General features: G+C 44.6%; 1 protein-coding gene across 1 annotated transcript in view; it reads left to right on the plus strand.

Annotated features, from left to right (window-relative positions):
• Nucleotides 1–19,658, plus strand: part of CALB2 (calbindin 2) — a 126,315-nt gene that overhangs the window by 86,245 nt on the left and 20,412 nt on the right. Inside the window, exons 6-8 of the mRNA XM_078670589.1 lie at nt 1,691–1,768; nt 11,187–11,242; nt 15,489–15,528. Coding sequence (XP_078526715.1) covers nt 1,691–1,768; nt 11,187–11,242; nt 15,489–15,528 — 174 coding nt within the window. The remainder of the gene's footprint in view (nt 1–1,690; nt 1,769–11,186; nt 11,243–15,488; nt 15,529–19,658) is intronic.

Below are 19,658 nucleotides of genomic sequence, written 5' to 3' on the forward strand. Positions count from 1 at the left end.
CGTTTTTTCGAAGATGTTTACTTCCGGGCCCACCATTTCCAGTGATGGTGTAAATGAAGATGGGGGTTTGCACCCAGATTTATTATTGTCATTGTTAGGGGGTTGGGTTTCCAGGAAGAATTTTTGGAGACGCACTTTCCTAAAGAACAGTTGCAGATCCTTATTTAGCTCAAACTTGTTAAAGTTTGCTGATGGCACAAAGGATAGGCCCCTCGTTAGATGTTTTATGGCCATTGGGTCAATAGTTTCACTTGATATGTTGAACACAGGGAGCCCCCTTATGTTCGCCAATATTGTTGATGGCGAGTCTGTACGTACATCTGCGGCTGTCCGCGACCCTGATGGTAATTCCTCGTCTGAGGCGCTCTCGATGGCGGACGGGCTCTGCCCCGGCGGTTCCCTAAAAAACGGTTTTGCTGGTGATTATAGTTACCATTCCTGTTTCCACGGTTGGTATTATGTCCTTGATTGGAATTCTGACCTTCATCATAGATGGGGTCATAGTCGTCAGGGGCATCCCCTTCGGAATCTGTAGTTTCTGAGAAAGTCGTGACTTTTCTTCCCTGGCCCCACCTAGGGGTTTGTCCCCGGGGTGCACTCTCTTCCTGGGCTGTATAGAAGTTGGCAGCCAGGTAGGGGTATGCCCTTTCTTGGGTAAACAATCGGATATCCTTTCTCAGTTTTTCTGTTTTTCTTTTAAGAAGATAGTCAGAAAAGGATTCCAGTTCTTTTTGGATCTCCTCTAGTTTCCTTTTACCGTCGTCTACCGCATCACCATCCTTCAGCTTATCCTCTAGTTCACGGATTTCCTTATTGAGGATATCTATCATGGCACGTGCTGTTTCTACAATGAGCATCATCCAGTCCCTGGAGCAACGGTTGGAAATAAGTGCCCATCGCTCCAGGAACTGTCTGATTTCAATGAACATCCCGGGGATATTCCGGACTCTAAGTCCAATCGGGATGGTGCCAGCTCGCAAATAGTCGAGCATGAATTTGGCATGCAGTTCTGTTCGTTTAGATTTTTTGCGGAGGTTTAACAGTTTGTTCCAATCACCGTTTAGTCCTTTAGGAACGGTGAAATCCTGATTGCCATCTGCCGGAAGACCCAGCATCTTGGCAAAGTCATCATCCGCAAACACGACATGTCTCCACTTCACCCAATTTCCTTTTTTAGTATCTTTTAAACTTGTGTTCTCAAACTCACCAAAGCTCATGTCCAAAGCATATCTCACCCAAATGCAAATCCATATCCTTCCTCAAGCACATGTCCCAACCTCACTCATCCCATAACTGCGACCTCATTCAAGCACCTCTTCCCAATCCGCCTGAAACTCAAGTTCCCAGTTTGACTCCATCCTCATCCAAACAAATTTTACTCTGCATGCCATCTTTGCTGTGTGACTTGGCAACCAATAGAATCCTAAACAAGGCAGATGTCCTTTCTCTGTCGAAGAGCATTCACTTAGCTTCAGCCCAGTTCTCACCAGAATCCTGACTATCACTTCACATGTGTGGCGGCTACCTACGACACACTGAGCTGCCAAGATGCTGCACAACAGCCGAAAATACAACAGCTCACTGCAGAAACAGTGACAGGTCATACCGATGCAGCATGCGGAGAGAGGGTCTGGCTAGCGAGTGCAATCGTTGTATTCTCTGTGTGAAATGATGTGATCTCTGTTCACAGGGCTTCTTGTCAGACCTGCTGAAGAAAGCCAATCGCCCATTTGATGACAAAAAGCTCCAGGAGTACACACAGACCATAGTAAGTATGAAATGGACAAAAGCTCCCCTTTAGGGGAGGTGAAGGCCCCTCTGACTGAGATGTGTTTGCGAGAGAGATCCTTGACTGAGATGTAGGCTCAGGGTAGCTATCAGATCCCACTAATGAGCTGTGTGTTTAGGGGAGGGTGATGCATGAGCTTCCAATCTGACTGTCAATCCCAACACGTGAAAATGACTATAATCAAACATTTACCAGCTGTCTTCATCCCAGAGCAAAGGCAGGATGTGCTGCACCTTTAATATTTAAAAGGTTCTATGTATGTTAAAAGTGGCGTCTCGATTGGTCAATAACATGCCCTTTCGCAAGAGGTAAATGAAGTGATGCCTCGCTACTGAGCATTTGTTGCATCCTAGCACCATTGGGGTACCTTCAGTATAGAAACAATGCACACACAGTGGACAAGGTGTTTATTTTTGGACTCTTCAGGTAGATACAATGGAAATAGTATATATCAATGAAGAAGAGTATAGGGTGAACATACCCTCATTGGCTTTGTAATATTTACCAAGCCCTATAGTTTTATCACAGCACTCTCACATCTATGGCATAGTAACTAGATGCAAATCAAATCTGAGTTCACTCCAGAGGGCTCCTAATCTCATAATGCTCTAAGAAGATGGATGGGGTTTTAAGACATGGGAGTCTTCGTATCTTTTTCTGTGGAGTCTGTTGAAATGTCTTGTAATTTCTTATGAGCATTATTCTTCTTTCTGTGGCCGGTACTAGAGCTGGTGGAACATTTGTGAATCATAACCTGCTGTGGACTCTTTTTTTTAACTGGTAAGAGGAATGTGCGTTTGGAAAGCGGCATAGTGAAATCCTGATGAAGATGCTGCCCTAAATCTAGGAAAATGTGTCTACGTTGGGTCATTCAAACCGGGCACCTCTGCTCTTCTTGAGAATGAAACCCCTTGTCGCTATCAATTCATCAATCACGTTAATTCTCTCTACTTGCTTCTGCTCTGGATCCAGGATGTCCTAGCTCTCACTTCCTTTGCTGACCTCTCAAGTGCTGTATTATAGTAAATTGATCTTCAAGTGGATAGCATAACACATCTCCACAGAGAAGCAAAGTTCTTCCTTCTTGCCCAGGTTAGCTGAATTCATCTGCTCAGCCCTGTGTTGGATTTATGGGAATTTATGTTTTTTCCAGACGCACCATATATGATCTCCAGAATGAGGTGAGCGCTTTCGGTATGGATGCTCTCTCAACACTAAAGGGGTTTCCTTGCAAGATATAAAACAACCTCTGGGTGTAACGCATATTTAAGGAGTGAATAGTGTTGAACGAGTGTGGGTTTTAGAAAACCACAGGATCTTCTGAAAGAGTTAAGTTTTGAGTAGGTTATAGGACCTCTATAATGAGGGGTTTATTTAAGATGCATATAGAAGGCCATGGATGAGATCATGATACAAGGGAGTGTTTTTCTCTTGTGAGGGAAATCTAAGATCTGCTGAACGTAGAGTGTTCAGTACTAAGGAGGAGTTTAAGCCCCCCCATCCAAGTGAGTGTTTCCAACAGATTATTCTTCTTGCAGATTCCTCACATTAGAAATTATCTGTTCCAAGCTTCAGACCAGAACAAAAATGCTTTTCCCCAGCAATAGCTGTACAGTGGCACCATGAAGGGCCAGTCACATTTCCACCTCCAGACATGATGAGACCAAAGTATTTAAGGTTTCAACTGGCGCGCTGGTGTCAGTTTCGATTTTCTATATCTCATTAACATGTTTCAAAGCTCTTTCTTGGTGGCTTACTGGCAAAATTCCACAGCATTAGACACTGGCTAAATCAAATATCTCCTCCAAAATGTTCAGGTTTTAAGCCTTGCTGCATATGCCACAAAATGTCCCTTTAGGATCCACGTGACAAATGCATTTATTTATTTATTTATTTATTTATTTATGCAATTTTATATAGCGCAAACTTTACCCGAAGGTGTCAGAGCGCTTTACAAAGGACCCAGTTTCAAACATAAGGACTGACGGTACAAAAAGAATTTGCAAATTGTTGACTTACATAAGAACCAGTTGAAAACATACGGATTGAGGATTACATGCGTTATAGAAAGATTTAGGATTACATGCGTTATAAAAAGTTACAAACAGAAAAAATTGCAAATGTACAAGAGATAAAGTCACACAAGGAGGAGATACAAATAGATAAAATCTAGGCCTATACTAGTGATATCTCTATCTACTTAGGGAGGGGATACACATGGATATACTCTAAGAGTCACATAGGAATGGTAGAAAGCACAGCGGACTCCTGCATAAACTAGTGATTAGAGTTATCTCTATATACATAGGGAAGGGGTAAGACTGGATATACTCTAAAAGTCACATAGGAAGGGTAGAGAGCAACGCGGACTACTACATATTCTAGTGATTAGAGCTATCTCTATATACATAGGGAAGGGATACACATGGATATATTCTAACAGACACATAGGCGACTAGTCGTTAGAGTTATCTCTATATACATAGGGAGGGGATACACATGGATATACTCTAAAAGTCACATAGGAGACTAGTCATTAGAGTTATCTCTATATACATAGGGAGGGATATGACTGGATATACTCTAAGGGTCACATAGGAATGGTAGAGAGTACAAAGGTCTACTGCATATACTAGTGATTGGAGTTATCCCTATATACATAGGGAGGGGAAATGAATGGATATACTCTAAGAGTCTACAGCATTTACCAGTGATTAGAGTTATTTCAATGAATCACAGAGCAGAGTTCCAAAAGTGTGGATGCAGTCACAGCACAAAGGGAGGGTGGGAGGGATTCAAGGGTAAGGAGATAAGGGAAAGCAGAAAAGGGAGAAAACATTTGAGGATCATCCACGGGGATAAGGGGTTAAAGGGCGACGGAATGGAAGGAGGGCTAGAGTCCAGAGAAAACTGTCCGAAAACAGCAGCAAAGTGTCGGCCAGGACAGAACAAGAAGTCAAGAAGTCCAGGAGAGAAGGTGGGAGTCCAGGTGGAAGATGAAGCTGGAGGCCAGCTGCAGGCGCGTCGCCAACTTGGAGAGCTTGCGGTCAGCCGGCTCGGTGGGGGTGAGCTTGCGCCAGGTGGTGAAGGCCATGTTGACGCTGTTGGTGCGATATGTTAGCGGGAGGCTCCGCTAGGAATCAGCGAGCAGCCAGCGACCCTACCTCCCGGGTTGTTGTCGTCGGGTGGGCATCTCACAATAAGGCACTGCAAATGTCCGGTAGATCGTAGATGCAGAGGCAGATGCAGGCAAAGGTCACCGCCAAGGATCCTTGAGGAGGGATCACCCCCTCAGGTATGAGACACAGAGAGAGCTTGCGGGGTCGCCTATGGGAGAGGCAGTAAGCGCTGGCGCCAGATGGTCAAGTAGAGGCGCCGACCGATAGTTGCATATCACACCCGGCCGCCATTTTAAGGTCAGGCAGGCGTGGGAAGGCAGATTGTGACGGGGGCCGCCCCCGGTGTCTTGCCGCTACAGAGGCCCCCCGAGACTATCCTCAACTAGAGGCAGCCCCTGCGTCCCTCAAACTTCGCCCGTCAAGCGTACCTCCCACTGAGGGTTGAAGTCATCGGCGCTCTCATCAGGGCTCCGGCCGCCATTTTGCCCGAGGCCGTCCTCTCCTCGCTTCTCCTCGCAGATCCAGCCGCTTCAGCGGCACCAGGGGCGATCGGAGCAGCCCCGCAGGTGCCCTGCACCTTCCGCTTCCGAGGCGTGCCGAAAACAGCCCCCAGGCCACTGGGGAACCGCCAAACCAAGCTCCCGAGCAGCGCTGGAGCCGGGAGCCGAGACGGATCACGACCGCCCGGCATTCATGCATGCGGCGGCTTGGATCGGAGCACAATGGCGCTGCATGTGATTCTTGAGTTTCTAGCTAAAGCCCCCACAAACATGCTCAATTGCTCTCCTTCACACACAGGTAAGCACCTATAAGGGAACGATCTACTTAAAGATCTTTACACAAAAAGCGCTATAAAAAGAAGATGCCCTGTTCTTCCTTGAGGAAAGAGTCCTGCTCCCGGGACCATTTCGGAGCTCAATATCTGTCTCAGATGCCAAACTCCTCCTTATTGTTTGAGATGATCCCAACTATGAGGGTGAGACCTGGGCTTCTATGTCCATTGGTCCACTCCAAAGTTGTCAAGAGCTTTTGGCACGCTTTGCTGGATCTGTTCAAGGCGGCTTCTCCATTCTCTGGGCGGCTGGGCCACTCCCTAAAGTGCAGCACATTGCTGCAGGCTTTACGACTCACACAGCACTGACACCAATGCCTCCCGATGCTGCAAAGTCAAACTCTGCCAAGCTGTTGTCCCCACCTTCGGTGATGACCCAGACACCACCCATAGAGCCAAGTGCAACACTGCTGCTAAAGCCCTCAACATCAGAAGACAGTATCCATATGGCAAAGGAAAACATTAAGGTGAACTTTAATGTTTCCTTGGCAGATCACCACACTAGTGCTCAGAGATTTGCCTAGATGTAGGACATTTTCAACTGCAAGCCAGAGGCCCTTGCATTGACTGATAATAATTATGTTCAAATAAAGGATGATGATGATTCAGAGGCTGATAAGCTCCTTCACAGTTATAATGCGTACGCTGGTTTGCAGCTTTACTTATAAAATGTGCATGGCCTAGGCACCAGTCCCGTAGGGCACATAAATGCCCTCTTTGGCACTCCATCAGAGGAAGTCTTGTTTGTGACTGTGGTGCATAAAGTCGCTGAAGCCTGAGAAATGGCCATGCCCTGCGTGGACACAAAGACCAACATTCCAACGGAGATCTTACAACCCCATTCCTCTGTGGTGGACCCCCTTGCTTCCAATCAGTGAAGCGCTCTTGGACCGTGTCTTTTCTGCAAAACAGAAGCGCTTTTTGGCCCAGCAGTCCACACGCATATTGTCCGATGCCACAGGTCTGCTCCGGGTGACCCATACTTTTTGTCCTCTCACCATTCACCGGGAAATGTGGTCCTCCTCAAAGCAGAACCCAAATGTCTTTCCAACTCTGTCTTCTGATTGACAGGTAAAAAAAACTGGCCTCTAGGGGCGCAAAAATCACCGGGTGGCTTGGCCCTTTGTATTGCTAATGCCATCTGCCTTCTGGGTTTCAATTTTGAGGCCTTTGGAAATTGGCAAAACTTACAGGGATCTGCTTGCCAGATCACATGAACAAGCTGTTTAAAGACTTGACCAATAAAGAAAGGCTTAGATGCATCCAAAAAGATGTTGAAGTGTGGCCTGGATTCTGTGCACACAGTTGATTCATCAGTGGACACAGCTGTCACTCTGTGTCAATATGCTTGGATGTGGTCCATTGAATTTTCCGGAGATGTCCAAGCCACACTCGTGGACATCACCTTTGATGGCAAGCAGCTGTTCCAACAGAAAGCCGACTCCTCCCTCGAGTGCTTCAAAAACACCACAGCTCACGAATAGAGTTTAGCCTCCCAGTGTGACTGTTTTATCACCAATGTATGTTGTATTTGTGTTTACCCCAGGACGGTGCAGTACCGTCAAAAACACAAGCTTCCTAGCATGTCCATACACCAAAACAGTTGAACCATTGTTTTGGGGTAGGGGTGATTCTAGGGGGATATTTCGACTGCAGCAGCAGATGTAGTCTCCACAATCCTCTGCCAGCTCTGTCACCTAAAAATATTTCTACTGCCCTTTCACATCACCATCTTCCATTGGAGAAAGGGACTCCCTTTTTTCCACGAAATGGAAGGCAATGAATTCAGACAAATTGTTCATCCAACTGATCCACAGAGGCTATGCCTAGCTCTTCCCATCCCTCCCTCCAGACCATCCTTCATTCAAAAGGCCCTGCTTTTTATCACACATCTCCATGTTTGAGGTGGAAGTCCTTGTCCTGTTGAACAAATTGGCTGTCGAGGGATCTGCACATTCTGAACATTGACAGGACAAGTTCAAGATGCTGTCCCTGAGTCAAGTCGTACTGGCCCTGAACGTGGAAGGAAGTTTGTGGTGAGATCCTGGCACTTCCAGTTCACAGTCCATGTATTTATACATTTGGATGACTGGCCAGTGCACATGGAGACCACAGTTCTCAGCAGAGGATGACTCTCCTCCACATCATAGGTTTTACCATAAATGTCCAAAAGTCCCACCTCTTTCCTGTGCGGAGGCCAAACCTTCCCAGACATGGTACCAGGCACACCCTGCCTGAACGCCCTTCCTCCTCTTCAGACGCTCACAGCTATTTGGGAGATGATTCTGAGATTTTTAACTGAGGCTCAGGCTCTGCAACTTCAGTGTTTGCTTATCTTAGTGGCCCCCCTGTGCAGCCTCTAGTGTCAAAAGCCAGATAGTGGTTAAGTGTTCTTCAGTGGTGCCTGAGGTTGCAGTGAATCCACCATCAGGAGAGCCCAATTGTCCAGGGGCAGCCCTTTCACCCTGTTAATCCAAATCAGCACTCGTGGAGGGACCCCTCAAGCCTTTTGGTGAGCCATACTTTCAATCCTCAAATTCTGGCTACCATTGTCGTAGATGCCATCTCACTGTGCAGGGCCACAGAGCCATAGATCAATGTTGGAGAAGCACCTGCACAGAATTCTGCTTGAGCTGCAGGTTGTCCATCTTACAGGGAAAGTGTTTGTCCCTTCTATTTCGGGGGGTAACATTCAGATTGTACGGCCAGTACCATCACTGCCCATTATATCAACAGATAGTGTGATGTGGGGTAGTGGATCCAATGTTGTGAGGCTTTGTGTCTGTGGAAGTGGGCACAGCAACAGAGAATCTTCTTGGCAGTGGCACACCAAGCAGGCTGTCTCAGTGTGAGGGCGGATGCTCGAACTCCATCATATCTCACTAAAGGACCATGAGTGGGCGCTGCAGCCCAAAGTGACAGAGGTAATCTGCTCCAGATTGTGGTTTCCATTTGTGAATCTCTTTGCCATTGACCAGACGGAGTTGTCTTACATTTCCCTCTCAATGAGGGATGCCTTCAAGTTCAACTGGTCTCAGGGCCTGCTGTACGCATTCTGACAATCCTGCTACTAAATCAATCTGTGGAGTTCGCTGTAACAAGTTTGTTCAGTAGTGCGATTGGAAAGGCATCAGCCTCTTGCTTTCTAATATCTTGTCATTTGTGTTGTCCCTTACACAGCTGGGTCTGTTGGTGGCTACACTTAAGGGCTGTCTGGCAGCCTTGTCTGCCTTTAGATCGCCACTAGTAGCACATTTTATAGAAGGTTTTCATTCCTTGTTTTCTCCCACTCTGTTTATTGCTCCTCATGGGATTTTGAATCTCTTTTTGACTTTCTTCATGGCATGTACAGTGCTTGATTCAATTTTTTACCTTGAAGACAGTTTCGTTGGTGGTAGTAATTCCAACTCATAGAGTTGCGGAACTTCAGGCCCTATCAGTTAATTCACCTTTAATCGTGGTTCTTCTCACCTGCTCAACCATGTTACTCAAAGTGGTTGGTTTCTGCATTCTATATCACCTAGTCTGTTACACTTTCCTTCTCCTTGCCTGCTTCACATCCAGCAAGGGGGGAGGGATGAGCGCATAGACTTGACCCCAAATGTGCAGCCTACCCTGGGCAGGACAAAGTGTATGATTAGTTGTCTGTGTGCTCTTCCAAAGCTAAGAAGGGCAAGGTGATGAGCAGAGGCGCAACTAGAGTCAAATTTCGGGAGGGGCTGATAAAAATTTGAGGGGGGGGGCTAAGTCTTCCAGCAGTAGGCAGAGTGGAGGTGCAAGGGCTCTAAGAAGGTGTGAAAACACAACAAAGCCTCGTAAACAACTAAATGGTCTTTTAAAGACCTGTGAAGTACTCGTGTGCGGCTGTGTGTGTGCTCAGGAATCTGCCTCAGCCCGAGCTGACACATACGACGTGGGCGGCTAAAGCCCTTTGAGCCCCGAACCACTTAATTCTGGGTCATCCTCTGTATGAAGATTTGCCATGCCCTGGCCAAAAAAGACCTTCTTGAGGGAATTTATGACCACTCCACCAGATCGGTCTCTGCTTCTACAGTCCATTCTGGAGGCATTTTGGTTGCTGACATTTTTCAGGCACCTTCGTTGCAGACTTTGACAAGCACTGCTGACTCATGTCTCAGGTACACATTGAAGGATTCTTTGTGCGAGTTGTGTAGCATACCATTCTTGGTTAACCGGCTCTACTGTCCCACCTCCCAGAGACTCATTCTTAGGGTGAGGAATTTGGAGGTAAATGCATCTATCAGAAAAAAAGTTACTTATTTTCGTTAATAATATTTCTGATGGATACATAATATTCCTGAAGTTTTCTCACTATCCTCCCCACTTCCCTGAGGAGATAGTGGCATGACTAATAAGATTTCAGGCAATTTCAATAAGCTTTATTCCATTTTCACCATATAGAAAAATCATAAAAGCAAGTACATACAAATCTGCATCCTTACAATTAAACATCAATAATATCATTTAGATTAAAAAAGTATTAAATCATTACAGTAAAGCTATCGAATAATTTTGAATTCATAATAAATTCTGTGATTTTAAAACGCTTTTTAAAAACATGGTCATAGTCATTATACATAAAGGATTCCCCAGTTGCTGCAAATTCAAGTACGCAGGCCTGCATTGCCGCCAGGCACCACCTCTCAAGTATTGTTTGATCCACCTACAGCGTTCATTTTTATACAACTTGCAAAACAGGACCAGATGGAATATAGTTTGGGGAGACATGTTGTCACATGGGCATGCGGACAGGGTTCTATGACTAATAAGATCCCACGGTATGCGAACATTTTATGTGCTGTAATTGTCGCAGTCGTTGCTCTCTTGGTTTCTCTCTGCGCTTCTTGAACGGATGCAGAAGAAACTCAGGAACTAATGCCAGATCACCAGCTAGCACCAAACATACTCTATAGAGCCATCAAGTTTGGGGGAAGAGTCTTACCTGCAGCCACGTGGCACCACATGGTGGTGGTGGAAAACTATTGCTGGGAAAAGCGTCTTCTGGACCAGTTTGAACCCTGTGAGGGATCATTCTTAAGGTAAAGAATCTCTAGGAAGATTATGTAAGCACCAGACTTGTAGTTACAACATAAACGTTACTTTTTCTTTTATCAGGGTGGGGGTGAAGGATCTTCTCATCTAGATTAGTGTTTCTATCACAGAAGAGATCTAGGAGCAGCTGTGTACTGTATGTTTCTATTTGGTAGAAGATTTAAGATTCCTTTACTGAGATGCCTCTTTCTATCAGGAAAGAAATTTAGAGTTGCTGATCATTGTGTTTTTATGAGGGAGGAAATGTGGAACCTGCTGATTGAGGGGCATATTTCCATCAGGAAGCGATTCGGTGGCCTCTGATTGCATTTTGTGTTCCTTTTGGGAAGAAGAGAAAGGTACCGCTTATCAAGATGTGCTTCTCTCTCTGCAGCTGCGAATGTTTGACATGAATGGCGACGGGAAGCTGTGTCTATCAGAGATGTCCAGGTAAGAGGCCCTAGACTGTAGAACTAAAACCATCTACCTTGCATTGTACTGAGCACAATATTGGGACTACCTCTAAGAGAAATACTTTTTGATGTGTTGAAATGAATAGGATACAAAATGCGATTCTAACTTCTAATTGCAGATACCTGACCTTAGAATACTCTCCAGGCACCAGACTGGATCCCCAACTTTTCTCCAGAAATGCTCCTGTGTGCTACTAGACGGTGCCATGAGATTCCCCCTGGAAGTGACAGATTTACGCACCAACCCTGCACTCTGATATCAATTGCTTTCTTTCTGTTGATTCTGATGGAGATCTGGAGTTCCACACCCTGCTTCATCGGCCTTCCAATAACTTATAAACAATCTAGTGCGCTAAAGAATGATATTCCCTTCTAAAACAACAGGTTCTAAACCATGCTGTTACTGTAGAGAACAGATGTCAGTCAGAATCTGCACAAGATGTGTCTGTCATGCCTGGGTTCAGGCCACTGCTCAAAGTCATGTGATAAATGTGCACTTATGCACCTTAAAGGCAGTCCGGGACCAAGAAATGAAGCTGTGCGTGGCCAAACATATTGCATTGTATGAAGTAGTGGCCCTTGCTTTAGTCACATTCCTGCTCAAATTAAAGCGTGCAGTTTAGGTCCCACTCTTAGGGCCGTTAATTGTGAGCAATAAACTTTGTGAAGTTCTCTGATAAGTTGAAATCAAAGTCCAACCACAAACATAAAAAAGCCATGTGGGATTCAACTCTATTCTGTCAGTCTGTATCCAAAGAGAAGGTACAAGGGCATTATGATGTCAGTCTGTATCTCTCTAGGTATACAACCTTTACAACGAAACTTTTACAACGACCTACCATTACAACGCAACTTTTACAACACAAACTATTACAACGCATTGCTCTGGGGGGCGCTCTAGGATAGGGAATAGGTTAATTTACTATCCAATAACCTTCCCTACTATCCACGGGGACTGGAGTTGGAATAGTAAATTAAACTATTCACTATCCAGCACCCCAAAGCGCTATGCGTTGTAATGGTATGCGTGGTAAAAACCGCGTTGTAAAGGTAGGCGTTGTAAAAGTATGCGTTGTAACGTCATACATCCATCTCTCTATAACCCAGTCATGGAGCTGATTCTCCGAATGATTCTTGTTGGTCCCCGGCCAACAGCGACGCCACAGCAGACGAAGGCCTTGAAGGAGGTCATGTTGCAGATTTTTTGTGCTATTCCGGCTCCCTCTGGTGTTTTCGGGCCCCAGGGAACTGCAGAGCCTCCAGTCGGGTACTGCCTTTGGACATATACTCAGCCGCCGTCTTCTGACCCTTTGAGACCTGCTTTAGGCCATGTATCGACTCCAGTACAGTATTCCATTCCAGCTTCAAGACCTGTGCTGGCCTTTCCACGTGAATGACAGTACAAAAGCCACTGGTGCCAGAAGAGGATCTGGTGCTGATCCCAATATCAGGCACCAAACTGACACTGAACTGACTTAGGTCCGATCTTGAGAGATGTGCCACAAGAGTACAAAAGCACAATCAGTCACCATGCAGCCTAAGTCTAACCCAGTGTCTGTACCAGGGTTGGCACCACACTCCAGTGGAGAGTCCATTCTCTTTTTGGCTCTTACTCTAAACAAAGGACACTTGGTGATGGTGGGGAGGAGGATAGTTGTCTCCCACCTTACTACACAGATGACAACTTTTACATGGATCTACAGGAGGCCAATGGGTTTGATACCTCCCCAATGGAAGAGAGTGTATATCATGTGCAATACTGGTACGGCAGGCAGCTGAGGTTCTATGATTACTTCTGCCTTCAGACAAGACCAAAATGAATGTCCTTATGTAAATCCTGCAGTCAGGGAAAGCCACATCTGAGCCCTTGCTCACCTTTAAGAAGGTCCTCTCCAAGACCTTTTATGGGCATTTGGTAAAAGCCCTGTTCCTGCCCGTCTGGAACAGGCAGGTGGCCAGGCCTCAAAGACCAGATCGTGTTGACCCTGGTTTTCTTACTAAACATACTACCATGAAAAGCCTTGTGGTTCTAACTTCCAACCAATAAGGAAATCCCAAATCTTTCTGCATGAGTTCTCCAGATTGTGATTCCAAGACAATTGAGACATTAGGCAAATATATGTTCTACTCTGCAAGCTTCGCATGGGGATCTGTAAATGTTGTATGTGTATTGGTTGCTACATATGTGTTTTAATTGACATGGCTATTGAGCTCTTGCCAGATGTCACGTAAGACCCTAGGGCCTCTCCTCGCTTAGACAATCCATAGGATCCAACCAAATATGTGATATGTACTGGCCTAAATACTACTGATTGCTTGGGTAGGAGAGCTGGCACTCATGCTGTGTTCCACCTACAAGCATGGCTAAATTCCGCAGGATTCTCCGGAGATTAATATATGCCTTTGGTGGCACACAACTTTTTCAGTGAAAAGGCAGATTCTGCCTTGAAGCACTTTGAAGCTAGTAGAGCCATGGCACACACTTTTGCGTCTGTTGACCCCTGCCAAGAAGTTCCTTCATTAGTTCAGAAAGTTCAGAGACTACTCCAGTGGGCTGGAGTCTAGGTAAATGCAGTCTCCCCAACCAGTACAGCAGTCACCCCAGTCCCGTTGAGGTCGTGGACCCAAGAGTGGGACAGCAAGATCATTAACCCTCCCTTTCCTCTTCCACTGCTGCAACAGCATCACACCATGTTAGGTTTCCCTTAGTGGTACACACCCATCCAGTGAGGAGCAGGATCAATCCTTTCCTCCCATTGGGCGATCCATGATGTCCGACAGATATGTCTTTCAAATCTTTCAACATGGCTATGCCCGCCTTTTCTATTTGCCCTTCCAAATATTCCCCTTCAACAAAGCAAAACTCAGGTGAGCACTTGTCCATTCCCAAGAGATGGGAGTGTTGCTGTCTAAAGTTGCTATTCACATGGTAAAGGACTGGGAAAGAAGAGAAGATTGTTACTCTTGCTAGTTTCTTATTCACACTCCGCGTCAGAGGGCGCAGAAGGAGATAAACAATAAAGTGACATCAGCGTACATGGCTTCTACTAATATGCCACTCAGCTCCATCACTTCCTGGACAGTACAGAGCCAGCAAGAAGCCACATGACACCATCTAGTGATGCGCTGCAGCATTGCTGTAGAAAAGTTTCCAGGTCCAGTCTGGTGCCTAGGGAGTATTCTAAGGTGAGAAATCTGCAGTTAGGTTCAGTATCCACAGGAAAGAGTGTAACTAAACCTGAGTCACTCGTTTGTTTGCCCCAACTCATCTTACCGAGTCTTGTATTTGGGCAATGGAAAATTTGGATCATTAGAGAGAATTGACTGTAGTTTACTTCAGTTTCAGTGCAGCCTTGAAAACCATTTCATGTGAAAGACTCGTTAACAAAGAGATAGCTCTAGGAGATGGGTGGTTGAATTGTAATCGAAGGTATTGAATAATTTTAAATGGAGGAGAAAGAGTGCTAGTGATGGGGGTCACGTAGATTTTGATGAGTGATGTTGTTACTCTTACTGTAGCGGACATTGTGGCAACTATTGGTGTCCTAGCACAGGAGTATGAATGGACAGTCGGCCTGTGGAAAAAGTGTACCAAGATATGTGATCTAATTCATTTAACATGAGAAGTGGAAACAAAAAGAAGGGACTTTAAAAGGTCAGATGAGTGTCCTGGTTAAAGAAGGGTGGTATTCAATGTAAATAAGAGAACTATTCTGTGCTAAGAGCAAGCGGAACCCCAGAAATAGAACAGAGTGGCATCTGGTGATGTCCTGGAGAAGAGAGTTAGTGGAGTTTGGTATAGAGTAGGAATCAAGTGACCCAAGAGGAGCTAGTCCAAGCGTTCATTGTGAAAATGCAGAATATGTGAAAGTTATAGTCAGCAAAAGAGACATTCAAAAGCTGTGTTAGGTTAGGTCGATATGGGTTTGGTTACAATGGACTGCATTGTCTTAATGTACATTATGTTACATAATGTTATGCCATATCATCTTATTTGATGTTATTTTATGCTGCCAGCATTACTCCATGCTATGTTGTTATTTTGATCTAGAACAGACCTCTTAGTGCCTTGGGTCCTTCGTGATCCCCCTGGGGTGAGAGGCTGGTAATTTCAAGCCTGGCCATCTCCAGGGATCAAGGCGTGTTGTGATCTGAGGGTCCCTGGGGTAGATGTAATTCAACAGCTCTCATTAGCAGGCTGTGTTCTCTCTTTCTCTTTACAGGTTGATGCCCGTTCAGGAGAACTTTCTACTGAAGTTTCAGGTACGGTCTTCTGCACTCTGTCTTTCTGTCCCAAATCAATAGTCAAGTGTTATCTGCACTTCCATCACCTCTGGAATATATCAGGCCCTCACAAAACTCCTGGCATAAGGACATAGGGTCCTGGTGTTTATGAGCTTGCCGGATCTGATGAGAACCTCACAATCTGGTTGGCCTGCGAGATGCACATATCATCGTAGGGTATTAGCTGCATATGAAGGACCAGAAGTAAGGACAACAGATGTAAAAAAAATGCTCAAGCACTTAGGCATTTTGTGTATAATTAACCCCTTCCATGCTCATGACGAGCTCAGCTCGTCATGGCATGCACCTCTCAGGTGCTCATGACGAGCTGAGCTTGTCATGACCACACCCGTTTTCGTTGCTTTCCAGCACAGCAGGGGAAACTAGCAAGCAGCGATGTGGTTAACAACTTAGGATCTGATATTAAGTTCCACTGGTAGTACTCTGTCCGTCAGAGTGGAAGAAGACGTTCCCTCCATCTTCCTGATGGACTGCCGTCCATCAAATTTAGAGATGACCGCCGACCCAACAGTCATTTCTGTACATTGAAGGGAACTGTCGTCATGGTGACTCCCTTCAAGGTACAAAACTTTTGGTGGATGTCCGCCATCGGCTTTAAAGCAACTCTACAAAACATTTAAACATTTTATGCATTACAAAAACAAACTCCTGTATTTGATCCCAGGGTGTGGGGGTCATTATTGGTTTTTTCTGTCCCTCACCGTCAGGTTTGTTTATGGCAGTGACAGACAGGAAAGAGGACATTACACCATCCCCTCTAAATGCAGCGGATGTGCCATCGTTGTCAGTGGAAGCTTTCCATCTAGGGAGCCAAGGGGAGCCAACGTGGGCTCCATCAACGGAAACCTTATGATCCATACAGCTCTAAATGACTTAAACATAACAGAGTACCCTATCCGCCAAACTATAAATCAGGCTCTTAATCTCCCAATGATTCAGTGTCCATATCTGCCATAACTGAGAGCACTTAGAGACAGGCTAAGTGCTGCTGGGAAGCATCATAAATAAATGGAAATCGTTATTCTTCGTCCAGCATTTCCTCTTTGTTTGTGCCCTCCTTCACTATGATACATTGGCTTACCTTGGGACATTAGCTATTAGCAAATACCATCAAAACCTAGCTGTGCTTCTGAAGAAACTCTCATATTAACATCCTTGTTTTAAAGAAGTTACAACTTTCCTTACAATGTCCATTATATGGCTACAGAAACTGCACTATTCAACAGTTCATCACTCATATATAGTACTTTATCACAAACAGCTAGTGCCCTATCACCCACCTGTACCATTATATCTCATGTAGGACTCTGCCTTACTCGTATAGGGCCCAATTTACAAAGGTAAACTTAGATGGACCAAACATCTACGTTTACGACTTTGGGAATTCACAAAGGGCATTTTTGAGTACTATCTTTATGTTCGCACTCGAGGCAGAGATCTTGGCCTTTGTGAATTGGATCCATAGTGTTCTATTACACACATATAGAATTCTATTGCATTTCTGAAAAGTTTGATCAGACATAGTGCTGCACTGAAATACTTTGTTCTTTTGTACACATTAAGGGCATTATGTTCAAAGCTATTTTATGGTCGCAAATGCTCTGATTCATAAAACTGGAGACTGTACGAGTGCAAACTAGCTTCTGGGTATGTTCAAAACCTAAATTGTGATTCAGTAACTTGTTAACCGAAACACAAAATAGGTTTGCAATTAAATGCTGATTTTCAAATTGAAAGGGGCGTATTTAAAGCGTCCCTTCCAATTTGCGTTTTTTTGTGGTATGTTTCAATGGTTTGTGACTGCAATTGCGGTTGCAATCATTGACAGGTTACCGACATATGAAAGGAGGTAGTAAATTATTCGCAAACAGGAAGAGGTCTCTTAGGGACTCCTTTCCCCTTGTGAATATTGTGAAAAAAAAATTTTAGGAGCAGGTAATGGTCTTTGGCACTGCCGCCCACTCGTAAAAAAATAGTTCTTGACATTTTTTTTTTTTAACGCATCCCATTTTTCTTTAAGGAAAACAGGCTGCATTTAAAAAAAAAAGAGATTTCTTTATGTAAAAGCAATCACCCCAGCAGGCCACCATCCCTGTGATGGCAGCAATTTGTAGTAGTTCACAATTTAAGAGCCATAATGAGGGAGGGTCAAAGTGTGACACCCTACCCCTCCCCTACGAGGTGGAATTTTGTGAACCAACCAGTGTGAACATATGTTGGTTCTCAAAAGACCAATGATTTCTGTAAAAGTCGGGGTGTAGATTGCGACCATTTTTACAGATTGCATTGTATGAATAAGGCCCAAAGTGCTCTATTTCACGCCTGATGTGTTCTCTTTGAAATGTTGTTCGGTCATACTGTTCACTTATAGACAAATTCTCCCTCAAACAAATATCTTGTGTGCTGTCTAACACCCATAATGATGTATCGCGCAAGTAGAGCACTTCATCATACAGTGGTCAGCTAAATATCTATAGTGAGCTATGGCACATCTATAGTGTGCCTGCATTGACCCATAGTGCTCTATCATACCCCTAGTGTTTAGTATACATATGTAGTGTTCAGGTATACACCTGTGGCAATTTATCAGACACTTTAAGCGCTAATCATGCATTAATGGCCTTTTGTTATAGACCCATAATCCCCTATCAAAGACTTATAGCGCTCTGTCATATACCTGTGATCTGATATTTATTTATTTGTTTTTACAGTTTTCTATAGCGCGAACATGACCCGTAGGTATCAGAGCGCTTAACATCATATGGTCTGGGTTGCAAATACAATATATATAATGTAATAAGATTGTCAAAGTCTGTAAGTGGAAAACAATAACAGGATGGGCTTAATTGAGAATTAAGTTACAATGATCTGGTAGTATTACTTTAAGGTTCAGTCAGTCAAATCCTGCTCCCATATAGGGTATACAGTCATATAATCAGCGTCCCCGTCTTCGGTAGAGATTGTCTTGTTATGGAAGGAACTTGCTCATAAGATGGTTCTTGATTTCCTTCTTGAATGTTATCGTGTTTGTAATTTACACTTATAGGGATCGATCACACAGTGGTAGTGCTCAATTATACAGTTATTGCGTTCTATCAGACATCTGTAATCCCCACTCATACTTCTGCATTTCTTTTTCATAACACATATCGGGCTGTGGCGCAACTACAACGCACCAGTGTGCACAGTCTTACACAATTGTAGGCTGATAGTAGTATTCTATGATATATCTATAGAGTTCTACAATACACAAGTAGTGACTAAGAAAATTACATTCTTTATTGAATATCTAAAGCACTCTATCGTACACCTATGGTGCTTCAGCTTACGTCTACACTGTAGTAACCCATACCTATAGTGCTCTATCATACTCCATTAGTGACCTACTATAGATAAATAGCGCCCTATCGCAATCCCAGACACATCTGTAGTGCCCTATCGTAAACCAACCGACCTTATAAAACTCATCCACACTACTATAGTGTTAAAAAATATTCCTCTAATGTTATAGTGTAAACCCATAGAGGGCGGTCATACGGGTACAGCAAACTAGAATACAAAAGTAGGGGCCAATTCACAAAGAAAGTAGGAGACGTAGAGGCAGAGAACTTTGCCTGCTCATACTTTTTGTATATTTTCAAATTCAACCAAAATTCCTAGGAATACGCCTGGAAACCTCCTCCAGCAAAAGGATTTCAATCGTACTTCCTCGAAGAGCATGTGACCACCCCACAGGATCCTATTCCTTCTGTGCAGAGTTCTCCATAGTGGATATCTCCGCACAGGGGGGAATTAGGTTTCCCCGTAAAGCACACTTTTTCTGTGGGGAAAATATTTTATCTGGTGGTGAAAGACCTTTTTCTATACCCCACCAATCTTGGGGTGATCCTTCCTGCTTCCCACTCTGGAAAGATTTGTATGCCAGGCCTTGGCTGGAGGAAAAATTCATCCCTTTCCTGGGGAGGAAGGGGAAATGAAATATAGGAGTTTGCGAATCTCTGCAAACATCCATGCTTGTGGATGCTGACCAATGTCCAAGGCTAACCATATCTTGGAAGGCCTGTTGTCGCACCACTTGAGAGGTACGG

The sequence above is a fragment of the Lissotriton helveticus genome, chromosome 12, assembly GCF_964261635.1.
Source record: "Lissotriton helveticus chromosome 12, aLisHel1.1, whole genome shotgun sequence".
NCBI classification, from domain to species: Eukaryota; Metazoa; Chordata; class Amphibia; order Caudata; family Salamandridae; genus Lissotriton; species Lissotriton helveticus.